Source organism: Branchiostoma belcheri, unplaced genomic scaffold, assembly GCF_001625305.1.
Source record: "Branchiostoma belcheri isolate BF01 breed outbred unplaced genomic scaffold, Haploidv18h27 scaffold142, whole genome shotgun sequence".
In the NCBI taxonomy this organism is placed as follows: Eukaryota; Metazoa; Chordata; class Leptocardii; order Amphioxiformes; family Branchiostomatidae; genus Branchiostoma; species Branchiostoma belcheri.
In genome coordinates, this window is record NW_017802847.1 from 595,509 (window position 1) to 610,320 (window position 14,812).

General features: G+C 43.2%; 1 protein-coding gene across 1 annotated transcript in view; it reads right to left on the minus strand.

The window, feature by feature from the left end:
* The window catches only part of LOC109464867 (neuronal cell adhesion molecule-like), a 25,819-nt gene extending 11,007 nt beyond the window's left edge, over positions 1-14,812 (minus strand). Inside the window, exons 1-12 of the mRNA XM_019761957.1 lie at positions 14,713-14,812; positions 14,013-14,346; positions 8,848-9,002; positions 7,278-7,289; positions 6,017-6,122; positions 5,486-5,688; positions 4,906-5,214; positions 4,661-4,757; positions 3,650-3,831; positions 3,068-3,199; positions 1,729-1,863; positions 773-884 (exon numbers count right to left, since the gene is read on the minus strand). Of these exons, the coding sequence (XP_019617516.1) occupies positions 773-884; positions 1,729-1,863; positions 3,068-3,199; positions 3,650-3,831; positions 4,661-4,757; positions 4,906-5,214; positions 5,486-5,688; positions 6,017-6,122; positions 7,278-7,289; positions 8,848-8,947 (1,388 nt within the window). The 5' untranslated portion in view covers positions 8,948-9,002; positions 14,013-14,346; positions 14,713-14,812. The remainder of the gene's footprint in view (positions 1-772; positions 885-1,728; positions 1,864-3,067; positions 3,200-3,649; positions 3,832-4,660; positions 4,758-4,905; positions 5,215-5,485; positions 5,689-6,016; positions 6,123-7,277; positions 7,290-8,847; positions 9,003-14,012; positions 14,347-14,712) is intronic.

Consider the following 14,812-nt stretch of genomic DNA (forward strand, 5'->3'; position numbering starts at 1 on the left):
GCCGTTACTCAGGACCTGGTAACGATCTCCTACAAGAATCTGCCCTTATACCTGTACAGGTGTAACAAACATATGGAATGAACAAATGAAGGTCTAATATCTACAGTAGTAAGTTTAACTCATATTTCTAAAACATACACCATTCACAACACTGTTCTTTACATGACTACAGGGACTACTTGAATATCACTCATACATGTATATTAACTTTTCTGTTCTTGAGTTCCAGGCCGTATGTTTTCATATTGACCTCTTGTTGAATTTTTACCACAAGATGTCTGGGAACCCAGAAAATAGGTGAACATCAATTGATGTGACCTAAACTCCAACAGCTTTACACAATTGCACATACACTTGTGGCGTCGGGTGGCGTAGTACAAGATCATCTGATCATGACTGTGAACCCGGAGACCCGGGTTCGATTCCGAGTCGTACCGGGGGCATGTCTGAACATGCGCCCCGACGTTGTGCCCTTGGGAAAGGCACTTTACACGACTTTCCTCACTCCACCCAGGTGTGAATGGGGACCTAACTTCGGTTGGGGAAAGCCGTATTGAGGTCACCTTGTGGCGCCGAATGGCAGCCGCACCAGACCCTTGCGGCAGTTCCACAAAAAATGTGGAACAAATATGTATCATGTGTATTATGTGTATTATTATGTGTATTATTACCATTGTACTGTATCTGATTGCAAACCCTGCATCAATTCAGCACTATAAGGCTGCAATTGCATGGGTAATGTTTGGCCAATAAAACCATTTATTATTATTACCAAGAGGTCGTAGGCTTGGGGGAGCCGAAGGACAGGCAGTCGAGCTGCGCATCCTGGTCCTGGACGTAGGCGTACTTCTTGTTTGCTGGTGTCAGCATTCTTGGTCGCAGTTCTGTGGGGGGATTCATCAACATGTTAAACATCTACTTAGTGTACATCAAAATTTCTTGACCTCATTGGGAAACCAATAGATTCACCACCATTTTCAGACAGAACTGTCAAACATCAAGCCTTGCGCCACTATACACAAAATTTGTTGGCATTTCTTTGCCATTTCAACTTCAGTTAGAAGAGCAAAAACATGGGAAAGAAAGGAGTCAAAATTACATGTATTTCGACCCTTTTTCATGTCTGTCCTGAAGTCCACAAAGACATAATCAACATATTTGATAGGATACAGAGTTTTCTTGTTACACAACCAAAAAGTTTCTCACCTGCTCACGTTTCGATGTCTATTTAGTGTGATAGACTGGGAGGGAGTCAGGGTCATAGATAGAGAAGACAACAGGAGAATCAGATGGATTAAAGAAGCAGTCTGGATAAGGAAGTCAACCCCAGTGATGAACCGGGACGAGGGGGGATACAAGCTCAGCCACGTTTGGGACTGCATTCTCGCCGCAAAAGCGCCACCTAGTTTGGCGATAAATAGCGGAGAGTTGCAGAACTCCAGTCAGAAGCTCTGAGGAAGGTGTCTGATAGACATCGAAACGTAAGCTGGTGAGAAACTTTTTGGTTGTGTAACAAGAAAACTCTGTATCCTAAGTATCTTCCAACCTGATGAAATTATTTACGGGAACGTATTTGATGATTTGACAACCAGTCAGCACACTAATGTAGCTGACTGACTAACTACCGGGTATTTTCTGTCGGTTACAGAGTTCTAGTAGGGGAAAGCAGGGCAGGAAACTACACAGATGACCAACAGAGCTTGCAAAGATAATTGAGGAGTGACGTACCAACGACATTGATGTAGGCATTGGTGATCCTTGTGCCGAGGTTGTTGCGTGCGATGCACTGGTACACTCCACTGTCGTCTTTCACCAGATCCAACAGGGACAGCGTGGTGCCAGAAACACGGCGGTTTGGCTGATCTGAAATTGGGAAAGGAAAGGGTTTTTTTTACACTTAGGTTGTTAGGATAAGCCAGAGCATTAGGCCTGCCTGGCAAGAAGACAGAAATTAGCAGTGAAGCAGACAGAGGCAGTGATCCAGGAAAATCAAGCTCTCATGCATGGACAGCTGGTCTTGACAGAAAATGGCTGCCAATGGAAATAGACCGTGACAGATTACGTGGTTGGCTCAAAAATGAAAACGACAGGACGTCACAGACAGGGTGGAGCTTGCCGAGAACGTGAGAGCACAGAGGTCACATGAAACAGTGATTTGAACGGCGAAGCTCCTGATTTGAGGTGACACAGAGAAGACAGACATGTTTGTAAGACCAGCTTCTTTCCTAGATCGGATCAAATTTACTTGCCAATGAAAAAGAATAGAAATGAGGTGGAAATTGTTGGAAGGCACTGTTCACAGAAATCATGAAGACCTCATGCAGGAAAGACACAGACAAATTTCAAGTAAGCTCACCTTGAAGTTTTTCCTCAAAGTGATGATCGCGGACCAATCCATGTTTAGCTGTATGATTGACACAAAGTGGTATCAAAACATCACAAACGCATCTATTGAGAAGAAAACTTTCAACAACCTGTTGCTTTCCAACAGCTATCATGAATTTGATTTCCATGCTATCACAGTTATTGCAGAAGTGATGCTTTATCAGCATCAATGGCGTCTTTATTTTGTACAATGTAGTTTTGTTTAAGTCCCAAGAAAAGAACTGCCTGGTTTGAATGAGGTAGTACTTTTCGTACTTTGTTTGTGCTCCCATGAGCTGTGCTACTATGAAAGTGCTTTGAAGAAGTTGTGCCTTAGAAGTATACATGCTACATTTGTACAAACTGCCTTGGAAGCAAGTCTGAAGACTCAGTCAGGAAAGTGCTTGCAAGGCTGTTTGTAGCAAATTAGCAATACCACCGTAGACTACATAACTTTCTCAACACCCTTTTTCAAACCACTTTTCCACCATCTTTAGATCTACAGAAACCTGTAACTACAGCAGTTCCAAAAGGATGAAGATGGCAACCATCAATGTCTTTGACGTGACGTGAAAAGATAGAATCAATACGCAACCAAAGCAATTCAGGTATTTTCCGGCACCCGAAGCATCACCATTCCATGCTCAGGCAGACTCGGGTAACCATGGTAAAAGTAAAAGTGAAGATGGAAAGTTGACCATACCTCTGAGGGGTTCTCCGTTGCGTTTCCAGCTGACCTCTGGGGTGGGCGTGCCAGCTGCTTCACACAAAATGGTTGCATCATCGCCTGGTGCAAGCATCTGTCCCCCGGGCTCAGTCTTCCAGTAGGGTGCAGCTGAACGCAAGAAACAGAGTTTTATGTATTATCATGAAAGTTCATCTGTGTTAGTAGTTACATCTTTAAAGTTAAGACTTTTGATCCAACACAAAAATTCTCTCACCTAGAGCTTTCGACCAGTCACTCTGGTCTTCCTCAGCAGACTTACATCAGGGCCCATCACCCTACATTGAACCGCGACGGGGGCCGACATCGTCTACCAGATACCTTTGACCCAGTGTTGACGTCACACTTCAAAGAAGTCACGTGACAAGCTTCACTGGGTCAGTCTACTGAGGAAGACCAGAGTGACTGGTCGAAAGCTCTAGGTGAGAGAATTTTTGTGTTGGATCAAAAGTCTTAACTTTAAACAGTCTTTTATGTATTTTATGCTTTCTGCTGCATTCTACCAAATGCAAATAAGTGAGCAATGCTATGCACAAAGAAAAACAGATGAAATCCACTCACCATTCACAGTCACCATCACTTCCTTAGTGTCCTTCCCCATATAGTTGGAGGCCGTGCACTCGTAGCTTCCTGCATCTCCCTCTACCACTTCCTTAATGATGAGTGTCGTTCCCATGACTTTGGCACGGTCGGCAGGAAGATTTCCTCCAGATGTTCTTCTCCATCTAACCTCGGGAGTTGGCCTATTGGAAAGGATATGTCATCAAAGTCCTTTCCACATAGGGATACTGTATGATATTGACCAGTAGTTTTTATAGCCTTCCTGAATACCCCCTGTCAACCTCTAATTCCTGCTGCCTAGACAAAGGCTGCGAAAGATAGTCTTGACCTGGTGTCCGTCGGGCAAGAGGAAAACGGGCGGTCAAAAGATGACTTGGAGACGGACAGTAGAACGGGATGTTGCAGCTTTGGGTTGCACCTGGGAGGGGGTGCAACGCGCAGCTGGAAACAGAACAGAATGGAGGAAAATGACGGCCCGCCTCGGCGAGTACGCTGCTAAGCGGTGAAGAAGAAGAAAAGAAGAAGAATTCCTGCTGACTCCTGGCCACATTCTGCCCGTCAATCTTCACCACTCCCGTGTGCTGTCAACTTACTCTGTTGGAGATTTTTTTTCTTGGCTTGGCTTCGTTGCCGAAGATCTCAGGGACCCTTTCCTCTCCTGCTGCACGCCCGCTGGTGGCTGACAAGGCCGATTCGTGACAGGCATACTCGGCCACAGTGGCTGCAGGTAAGTGACGGATCTGGTGCTGGAGCCGTGGCGGTCCGGTTCTTCCTCTTGTCCCGTTTCTCTTTGAGGGCAGTTCTGCGTCTCCCCTCGAAGGCAGAGACTGAATCAAGAACTGTATGTCGCCAAGCAGCTCGGTCTTTGGCAAGAGCTGACCACTGACGGTGTTCGATATTACACGAAGACAGAGAGAAATCTCTCTGTTGGAAATACATTGTACACAATCCCACAGTTCGATCCCCCAAATACATCTGTACCTGGAAGTAGGTAATATACTCGGTACTCACAGGCCCTCTGCGATGCATCTCAATGTCAGATCTTCCCCCCTGTTCACAGGTGGCACATTGATGTCACGCTTCAGCAAGGATGGTGCACGTGGTGGTGCTGTGATTTAGAAAAAGGAAGTTTTCAAAACCTTTTTTTTTCAAAACGTCAAAATAACAAACTGAGAACACAGTTTAAGAGACAACCGGTTGAGTAGCAGTATGCTGATCTGAGTACTAATCATGAATAAACAAAGGCTCAAACAAACCTGTCTCAACAATCAAGGTTAGGGTGTTGGCAATCCGGATGGTGCCCAGTTTAGAGTACTCCACTCGGCAGGAATACTGCCCTGCATCCGCCTCCTCAACATTGGCAAATATCAGGTTGTTCTCGGCATCGATGGAGATTCTCTCGGTCAGATCGATGCGCCTTGACCTTGGCCCTGGATTGGCCTTGGCCCAGTAGATGTTGGGAGGTGGGATGGCCTCGCCCAGGATGGAGAGGCACTCCAGAACATGGTGGGCTCCCACAGGGACGGTGATCTCCTTGTCTTCAGTGAATGCGAACAGCGGAGAAGCTGAGAAAAGAGGGTTGAGAGACTTAAGATGATGACCAATTGTTATCCCATGCTAAAAGTTACAATGGCCCCACCAATCTGTACCCACACATCTCTTACACATATAATACCAGCCTACAAAAACTGCTAGATTTACAAGTTTTAGTGCTAATTTAGATTTACAATCCAGTATCCAGGGCTTAAAAATGTGTTCTCCCCCAACCCTAACAAAAAAAGCGGTTCCACCAACACAGTAACACAGAAGAGCATGTACATTAGAAAGAGTACCTACTTGCGATGATGACTTCAATCTCATTGGTGACGGCTGTTCCCCTGTGGTTGGCAGCCCTGCACTGGTACATACCCTCGTATGTCGTATCGGGGTTGTCTGCGTCCAGTTCGATAGTGATGGTACCGGAGTTGGGCGCAGACAACCAGGCAATGCGGGGGTCGCTATCCACGTCCAGCTCACGTCCATTCTTCAGCCAACTATACCTGCACAATAAATAGGAGCAGAGCTTGAAACAAAATTTGCATGTAGTTCTGAGTTGCTAGTTTGTTTACGGACCCGTTTGCCTTCTCAAGGGCAATGGATTAAACTTTCTAGAAATTTTCCATTCTATTTCTCCATCATATTTTTCATTTGTATATTTATTTTACCTCGTCTCTCGCAAAACTTTTAATGTAATGTTATATTACTTTCATTATGTTGCATTTTGTCCTTTTTATTTATCTTTGTCTTCCCCTCAGCATACATTGAAAACTGGCATTGGCCATATGTTGAACCCTTAGTAAAAGATAAAATCCTAATCTGTTCCCTTACCTTATTTCAGGGCTGCCAGTTGCTTCACAGTCTATGACGATGAGTTCTCTGTGATCTACTATGTGTTTCCTGGGTGCCTGTTTGGTGATGACTGGTGGCATTGGAACTGTGACAGCAAAACGTAAAAAAAATTTAGTACAAAGTCATCATTAAAGGTATAGACAATTACTATACTTTGTTAGCTGCTGAAAGGGGCAATTTTTGTCAGAAAATTTGGTTGGACTTCATGAAGGAGGCTTTTCTAAATGTCTTTTGATTCTTTTGTGTTACTTTTTCATGAATCATATGATTGAATAGAATGTTAGTTTCCTCTGGTGTAAACATGTCAGTTTAGCTGCTCTTAGTCATACAGTTGCCAATACACCATAACGGTCTGTTATTTCAGAGTCTTGATTTAATACCAAAGTAAGAAATTGAAAATTAACATGGGGATTTTTCTGCAATTCCAGAATATTTTATGCCAGATAGCGACCACGTGACAACATTTCACCAAGATTTTGAGACAAGAAGAAGGAAAATTAAAGAAGATCATGGAACTTATTACTGAGTGTTTGCACCTCTTTTCATTATTTTCATAGTTCTCATAAGAAAAGCTGGAGATTGAGGAAGAAATACCTTCACACCCAGAGAAGAGGGAAGCTGATACAATAAATTTGGGTACCATGTTTTCTTATACGATGTTTGTAATGCCTTAGATGGCTCAACTGTCCAGGCAAAACTCTGCCCTCTTCAAAATAAATTGAGGTGATATTTCGACGTAGTCCTGCAATCAAAGAACTCAAAATCATTTACAAAACAAGAAAGATAAATCGGACGCACAAGTTCCTAAAACAAATATAACTTCAAAATCATAATATAATATTAACTGATTATAGTATACATAACAATAACAACTATACAAAAATAAAGATTGTCTTTCTTGTACCAGGTATTCCAACCAAAATATTTGATCTCCGAAATGAAGGTTGTGGAAATATGGCAATAGGAATTCTTCAAAATCAGCCATGAGTCATAGTTGACAATATTTTCTAATTTTGTTAGAATGCCTAGTAGACCTGTACCAATCCTGTTCACACTTAGTATACCTTTCCTTTCAATTACAATAAAACATACATGTGACTGTACAGGTGGCATGCCACACAAAGCATATACGCTTGAGAGCAGAAGCCACAATACATGTACAATGTACTTAAAAAACACTGTACCAAACAATAACAACAGCTGAAAGTGCAAGAGAAAAGACTGTCCGAAAGGTACCCACCATCCAGGTTGACTGAAGGTCCGAGAAGTTACGCGATAAGGCGTGAGAAAGAGGGGAGGAAATAACGGACAACGAAAGGACGAAACGGAGGTAAGAAACAGAATAGGGGGTGGTAGAAAAGAACATCGTGATGAGAAAGTCAAGTCATGTCATTCACAAGGAAAATGGTGGCAGTTTATATAAATCGCCACATAAAAGAGGCATCACTACTGCACACATACAAGTGCACTAAGGATGAAATGGTTACAGACATCATACATTACACAACTGTGTTCGAAACATGCACAAAAAACATTTGCTCCACATCTCTTCTTGAGAGAAGACACAATTGGAGCATCGAAACGTCTACTTCTACATGTATTGGAAAAGGAATTCCTGAGAAATCCTGTAAAGAGAGGATTAAGTAGATGCCAAAACAATGGCAATGGTGGTTTACACCTACATACATGTACATACTGAACAAAATGCAATGGCAGACTGAAGTGATGAATATTAATCTGTAGAAATCATGATAAAGTCACCTAGATGGACATGTTTATTTTTATGCCTTCATCTTTTATCTTGCACATGAAGTTCAGTCGTGCTTATCTTGCAATAAATTATTATCAAGCTGAACATTTGAAAAAGTGGCAAAGTGAATGTTTCTTTTTCTTTTCACTTTATAAATTTTCCAAACTTGATCTGTGTAAAAGAACAAGTTTGTGGTCCATCTAAATGACTGGGAGGACTACTGTCTCTACTACTACTACTACTACTACTACTACAGGGGTGGTTAACTATAATGGTGCAAGCACAGTACATGTACATGCTTGTTGTACAGGGTGGGACAATCGCTATGTAAAGATGCAGTCAGTAGGTCTGAGCCACTCTGGCAACTGGTCAAATTCTTCCCACATGACGTCAACAGAAGTCGAAAACTCTTCCCTCCACATCGATTTGACATGCTTCATATCCGGTTAATCGGACCTACAGGCAAGGCCTTTTGTAATCAGAAGGGAAAAAAGTAGAAACTAAAATCTTCACCATCCGCCCAGCTGACTTTCACACCTCCTATTGCTGGAATAAACAACAGAAGTTCATCACTTGCTGAAGAAATAGGATGCAAGAAAGAGTCTATTGGGCTTTCTTCCTGCTGCACAGCTGGGAATGTGCCCACACAGGTTCAATTGTGTCTCGTTCTTCTTAATTGATGAACCTGACATTTTTCTCTGTCTCCCCACTACCCTGTAGGATGCCTGGTCTCATCTGCCCTGACAGTGGGAGGGTTATAGAGTCTAGACTAAACTTCAAGCTCGCTCACTCTGACACTACATGTATGACAACTATCCATTTTAATGTCAGGTTTTAAGGGCCAGTTTGTGCTTGCAGTTTGGATGCTGAGGCTTGATGGCAGACATCCAACTGCTTCTGTCCTGCAGATTCAATCCTGTGTCTCCTTGGCAGATCATTGAAAGTCCTCCTTGATTTCAATGAACATAGCATTAGCAGCCTTGTTTACTTTATCATTATCATCATCTTCATTTGGATATCGTATATCTAGAAATTAAACATAGATCAAGCAAATACTCACTTTCTGGTGGAAGGTTTGTCAAACTCCATTCTTCGGAGCGAACAGAAGAACAAAAGCAGCAAATCACCACTACTAGTAGCTGCCGAATGGACCAGTCCATTTTAGCTGGTGCTAGCTATCCCTGGGTGATGTAAAGTCTCCGTTTGCTATTATACCTGCAGATACAACAGAGAGACACAACATTGGTCAGTACAGCAATGAAGATTTGGACTTCTTTTTTTACATAAATGCAGATGGTAAAATGAACAATTGTGGAAATGATCACAATGAATTTATTTTAAGAAACATAATCTAGGTAGGTACAGGTAGGTATGTGCCTAGAGAAGTTAATCATTGAGATTGCAAAGGAAGCTTCCATGTTATTTTGTTATTAAAAAGGGAATGCATGTTTCCTGCACTGTGGCGTGGGCCATGATTAACACAGCGCCAGTCTTCAGACCTCACCCAGTGACCACAAATTGAAATGATACCCATGCCTCTCTCCCAACAATCCATCCATGTTCCCTCTCCTAATCAACAAAGGCACACGTCAGTGACAATTGCTCGAGATTGAACCTTTCTCCATGGTTCAACGGACCACAAAGAAACCTTCTTGTTCCCAGTGTCCATTCTATGCCTCATTTAGCACGACCTTGCCCCTTTGCCCCAATGAAATACGAATCATGCCCTGTGCAGCATCTTTTATATTTCTGTGAATTGATTGCCCCACACATCAAATACTAGATGACCAAGCAGCAGAAATTATATATTATGTAAAACATGGAATAAATTCCTATTCTTTCCATACAGATGCTGACTGTGATTCAACAACTGTAAATTAGATTATTATGTCTTAAATATAACCATCTACATGTATGTAGGCCAATTCAAAAATGATTACATGCATAAGTGTATATTACATTGTATTTGTGTCTGGTGATAAAAGTAGCATTATGTTGTATTCCACATTGCGTGTCCTAGTTCCTGCTTTAGAATTATTTATCAACACACATTGTACACCAATATACATTGTAGACATAACTCAAGGTCTGTCTGTATCATGCACGAAATATCTAATAACATTGCGACCATCTATTATACCTTAATATTAATTATGCAATACAATTCTGTATCCCCAAGCTTGCCAGAAAGGTGCAGTTGTAAGCCTTCCCATGGAGCACATTTTAGCAGCTGTTTGCAAGCTGAATACCTGCCAAATATGTCCTGAGTGGCACCAACCAAGAGCTGACCCTTATAAGAAAGTTAGGTTCTGACTTTGGCTTTCTCACGGCTTCTTGTTACATGCCTTCCCCATATCTTGAGTTTGTGTCTTGTTTGCTCCAGGATGAGAGTCAACTGAGGCGAATGTAGGGCATTCTCCCAACCAAAGTACAGACTGTCAAACCTCATTACGAGGCCCCGCTTCACCTAAGGCCACACAAACTTATTTTCCTGGTTCTAGGATAGCTTAGTAAAATCCCATCGAGAGGACAAGACGAAAACTGAGGGCTAGAACTATCAGACTGCATTTCACAATTTCAAACTTGGTGTATGAAGGATTTCAGGTTGATCTTTTAATACTCCAGGAAATTGAAGAACTGACAAATCAAGATGGTATGGCCTATTTGAAGGGGATTGCTTACCTTTAAACCATAACTACCACCATTATACAATACATGTACGAGACTAAAAATACAGTCCTAATTTTCCTAAGTACATTGTATGGGCACCAGCCTCACCCTTCAGTAGATACACATCAAGTCCAGATGTAATATCTGCCCATAAAAAGATGCAATTTCTCGCCGGACTGAGCAAGCTTCACCATTGCTGCAGCCTAGCACTACTGGTAACACCCGTTTTATAACAGGGTCTAACAAAGGGCCTAGCAAAGTAACATACTCATGTTCATCACCAACAAGAGAAATAAAACATCATTCTGTACTTTGTACATTTTTCGCGGTTCCTTGAAAGAAAGTTCTCTTCAATTTTATCAAAGCCAACACTGTGACAGTTCTCCGCGGGGCAACAGAACAGGAAGTGGGAACCTAACAAGTTAACTTATACTCCTACTCTACAGGATGGCACACTGCCAATCCTGGGACTCAAACAAAGGAGGTTTTCACTGATTCAAAAGGCCCCTGTAGATTTAGGACCAATGGGAATAGCTACATGTACATGTATGCTTGACCTTGACATACTAGCTTACCAGGCCTAAAACATCTATGCACCTGCATGGATTGAAATTATACCTTGCACGCTGGCAACCTGTGAGGTAATTTCCTGTTGCATCAAACATCAAAAGTTTATCTCAAATACTAAGTCTTAGACCCAAATTTTACCTCAAATACTAAGTCTTATTACGGAAAACACTTTTGGTAGATTCGCTTACCAGTGGCTAATTGCCAAATTGAGCCCTTAATGAAACTTTATGTGGCCTTTTAAATAAAGCAGGCAGTCTCAAAAAAGGTTTTCTTTCTATCCAGGCAAGGAAAAATTAAATCACTTGCCAAAATATACCCTACACTGCCTTAAAAGCTGGACAATTTCCATAAAATCAAATCAAACTTTATTCATCAACTTGGCAGTCCTTAGACTGAATTGCGTTGATTTACAATAAAAGATATTACGTTACATAATTGATTCATTAAAATACTAGTATAGTAAAAATGGTAAAATTACAAGGATTATATAATGGACATACAGTGTTAAAATGTACATAATATGAATAAAATGACGTAGACAACAAGAAATATGGGCCTTAGCATGAATTTTTTAGGTCTTTGATGGCCCTCACAACAAAGGAGTTTTTGTGTCTTTCAGTCCGGCTGACTGGGAGTTTGTACTGTGATCTGCGTCTTAGTTCATAACGCGGTTCCTCAGTCGGGTGAATGAAAGCGTGGCAGGGGTGGGAGGGATCTTTCAAGATCCTTTTCGGACGCTCGAAATCAATATCACGCCAGTGCTTGTACACATGATTATCAATGACACGCCTAATCTAACCTACATACATGTATCATGGTGACATGGGAACTAAGCATAAGAAAGGTCTCCCATGCTCTTACGCAGCGCGTAGGGTGGTGCCCATCTCCATTTCTGTAGCCCTTGGGCGACACACAGTTGTGCAATGCACAACAGCAGGGGGCTGGTCCGCTGGTAGTGCTGTGTGTTTGACCTTCCCACACTCTTTCTCATATATGTGCTGAGTGCTAAGCAGAGAAAGAGGTGTTGACCATTTTTAAAGTCTTTGGTATGACCAGGCCGGGGTTTGAACTCACGACCTCCCGGTTACAAAGCGAGCACTCTACCAATTGAGCTATTGCACTAAGCATAGGGCAGGTAAAACTACAACTGAAAAGGGTGAATCCTCACAAGGCTACAGGGGGAGACAACATCCCGCCATGGCTACTATCCAACTTCTACGAAGAACTCGCACCCGTACTGTGCAATATTTTTAACGCGTGTCTACAACAGGGTCTCTTCCCCTCGCAGTGGAAAGAGGAACTGGTGGTACCGGTGCCCAAGACGCCTAGGCCTAAAGGCCCGGAGGAATTCAGACGGATTTCCCTGACAAGTTGCATCGGTAAAGTGTTTGAAGTGTTTCTACGGGACCTCTTGCTGCAGGACACGAATCACCTGATCCATGATTCTCAGCATGGGTTCAGACGGGGTCGCTCAACAGTATGGGCGCTCATCGAAACGACGCAATCGTGGTTTGATGCACTTAACAGTTCTCCCAAAATGGACGTGCATGCAGCGTTTGTGGATCTCACGCGCGCGTTTGACACCATAGATCATGGTGGTCACCTCCGTAGTTTGTCACGCATTGGGGTTAAGACACGACTTATGGCGGTGTCTGAACAGCTACCTGAGTTACTATCATGAAAGTTCATCTGTGTTGGTAGTTACATGTTGAAAGTCAAAACTTTTGATCCAACACGAAAATTCTCTCACCTATATTGGGGAAACAGAGAGGTCTCTAAAAGCCAGGTTTCAGGAACATACACGGCCTAGCTCTGCCAGTTCAGAGTTGTCACAACACATTAACATAGAGTCACCCGGACACCATGTTTCACTTGACACTGTAAGGATTTTAGACACCGAACAAGACTATTTCTTGAGAGGGGTGAAGGAAGCCATTTACATCAGGGCCCATCACCCTACATTGAACCGCGACGGGGGCCGACATCGTCTACCAGATACCTTTGACCCAGTGTTGACGTCACACTTCAAAGAAGCCACGTGACAGCTTCACTGGGTCAGTCTACTGAGGAAAACCAGAGTGACTGGTTGAAAGCTCTAGGTGAGAGAATTTTCGTGTTGGATCAAAAGTTTTAACTTTAAACAAGCTACCTGAGTTATCGTGTTCAACGTGTGAGATGGGGAACGAGCATCTCTGTAGCTAAAGCCGTTCTCGCAGGCACACCCCAGGGGGGAATTCTTTCACCAACACTCTTTGTCATCGCTATGAACGACCTTGATTCTGGGATCCCGCCCAGCATTACGCCTGTGAAATACGCGGATGATCTCACAAACTCGGAATTCTTGATGGCATCTTTACCCGGACAAATGCAAGTCTCACTTGACAGTGTAGACCCATGGGCAGACTCGTATGGAATGAAGTCGAACGCAGGAAAGACCAAAGACATGGTCATTAGTTGCCGTCGAAATCCACTAATACGCCCTCCACTTACGTTAAGGGGCGAACCTGTGGAGAGAGTCTCTTCATTTAAGCTCCTTGGAGTAGTTGTCAGTAATGACCTTACATGGGGCCCACATGTCGAGTATACGTTGTCAAAGGTTGAGCCACGCATACATTACCTGCGGGTTGCACGACGTGCTGGCTTACCTTAAGTTGTCCTCCTGCAAATCTACAAGTCTTTCACCCGCCCGGTGCTAGAATATGGCTCCCCCGTATGGGGCGGTCTCCCGCGTGGTTTGTCAGATGACTTGGACAGAGCCCAAGTCTTCACTTCACTTCAGCATGGTTACTAGCAATGGTGGACTAGTCAGTAATGTCTTCACTTCACTTCAGCATGGTTACTAGCAATGGTGGACTAGTTAGTAATTCAACACTATGGAGTCAGCAGAACTTCTCCTGTCTAAATCCCATCTTTCCTAAATCAACTACATTTGTGTAACTTTCTAGTCCAAAGAACACAATTAGTTTGATCCAGGATGATGCTTACCTTGGCTCTTTCTATCTGGGTCAGTCAGTGGGAGATATCCCTTGACCTGGTAACCAGACCGCCGTGAGCTCAGCGCTATCCCTTCGGCGGCGAGATCGTCTGGGCCCGCCAACCAGGACTAAATTACCGCGCTTCGGCGGGGTTTAGGTTTCTTCGCTCACAACGGGTCGGCGGCAAAAGAAGACCAAGCGTAATACAGGGAGTCAGCGGATACAGGGGAACAGCAGGAGATAGGGTATAACTCGCCTTGGCTTGGTAAAGGCCGGGGCCGAAAAATTACCGCCAAGCCGACCAAAGGTTTGGTACCCAGGCTAGATCTCCCAGGGCTGGCAACCTGCAGGGAAGACAGGGTTTCACATTAACCAAACAAATCTTGAAGCAGGGCTGGAGCTCCTGTTATAAATCATGAACATTGGAACTTTTGACAGCAGTATAACCATTATACAGGAAACATTCACTCACAATACTATATACAAATTGTATAAAATGAAGGCAGGGACAACGTTGGAAGTGGGGCACTCACTAGCCACACTTACAATTAGGATGTCTCGTCGTTCGGAAATAGTTCAGATCTAACCTCACAGTTGCTCTAGCAGCTGACAACTGAAGTTAATGCACATTTGGGGAGTACAGAGACACATAAATATGATCACACATGTTCCAAAACACCCAATAGAGACTATGGTAACGATACACTTACCATGAAAAAGTACTGGTAGGGTCTAAAGTCTGCCTTTGCTGGTAGTTTCTAACTGTCTACTTTGTCCAGCAGTATGTTAGGAACCCTGCCAGACTAAACA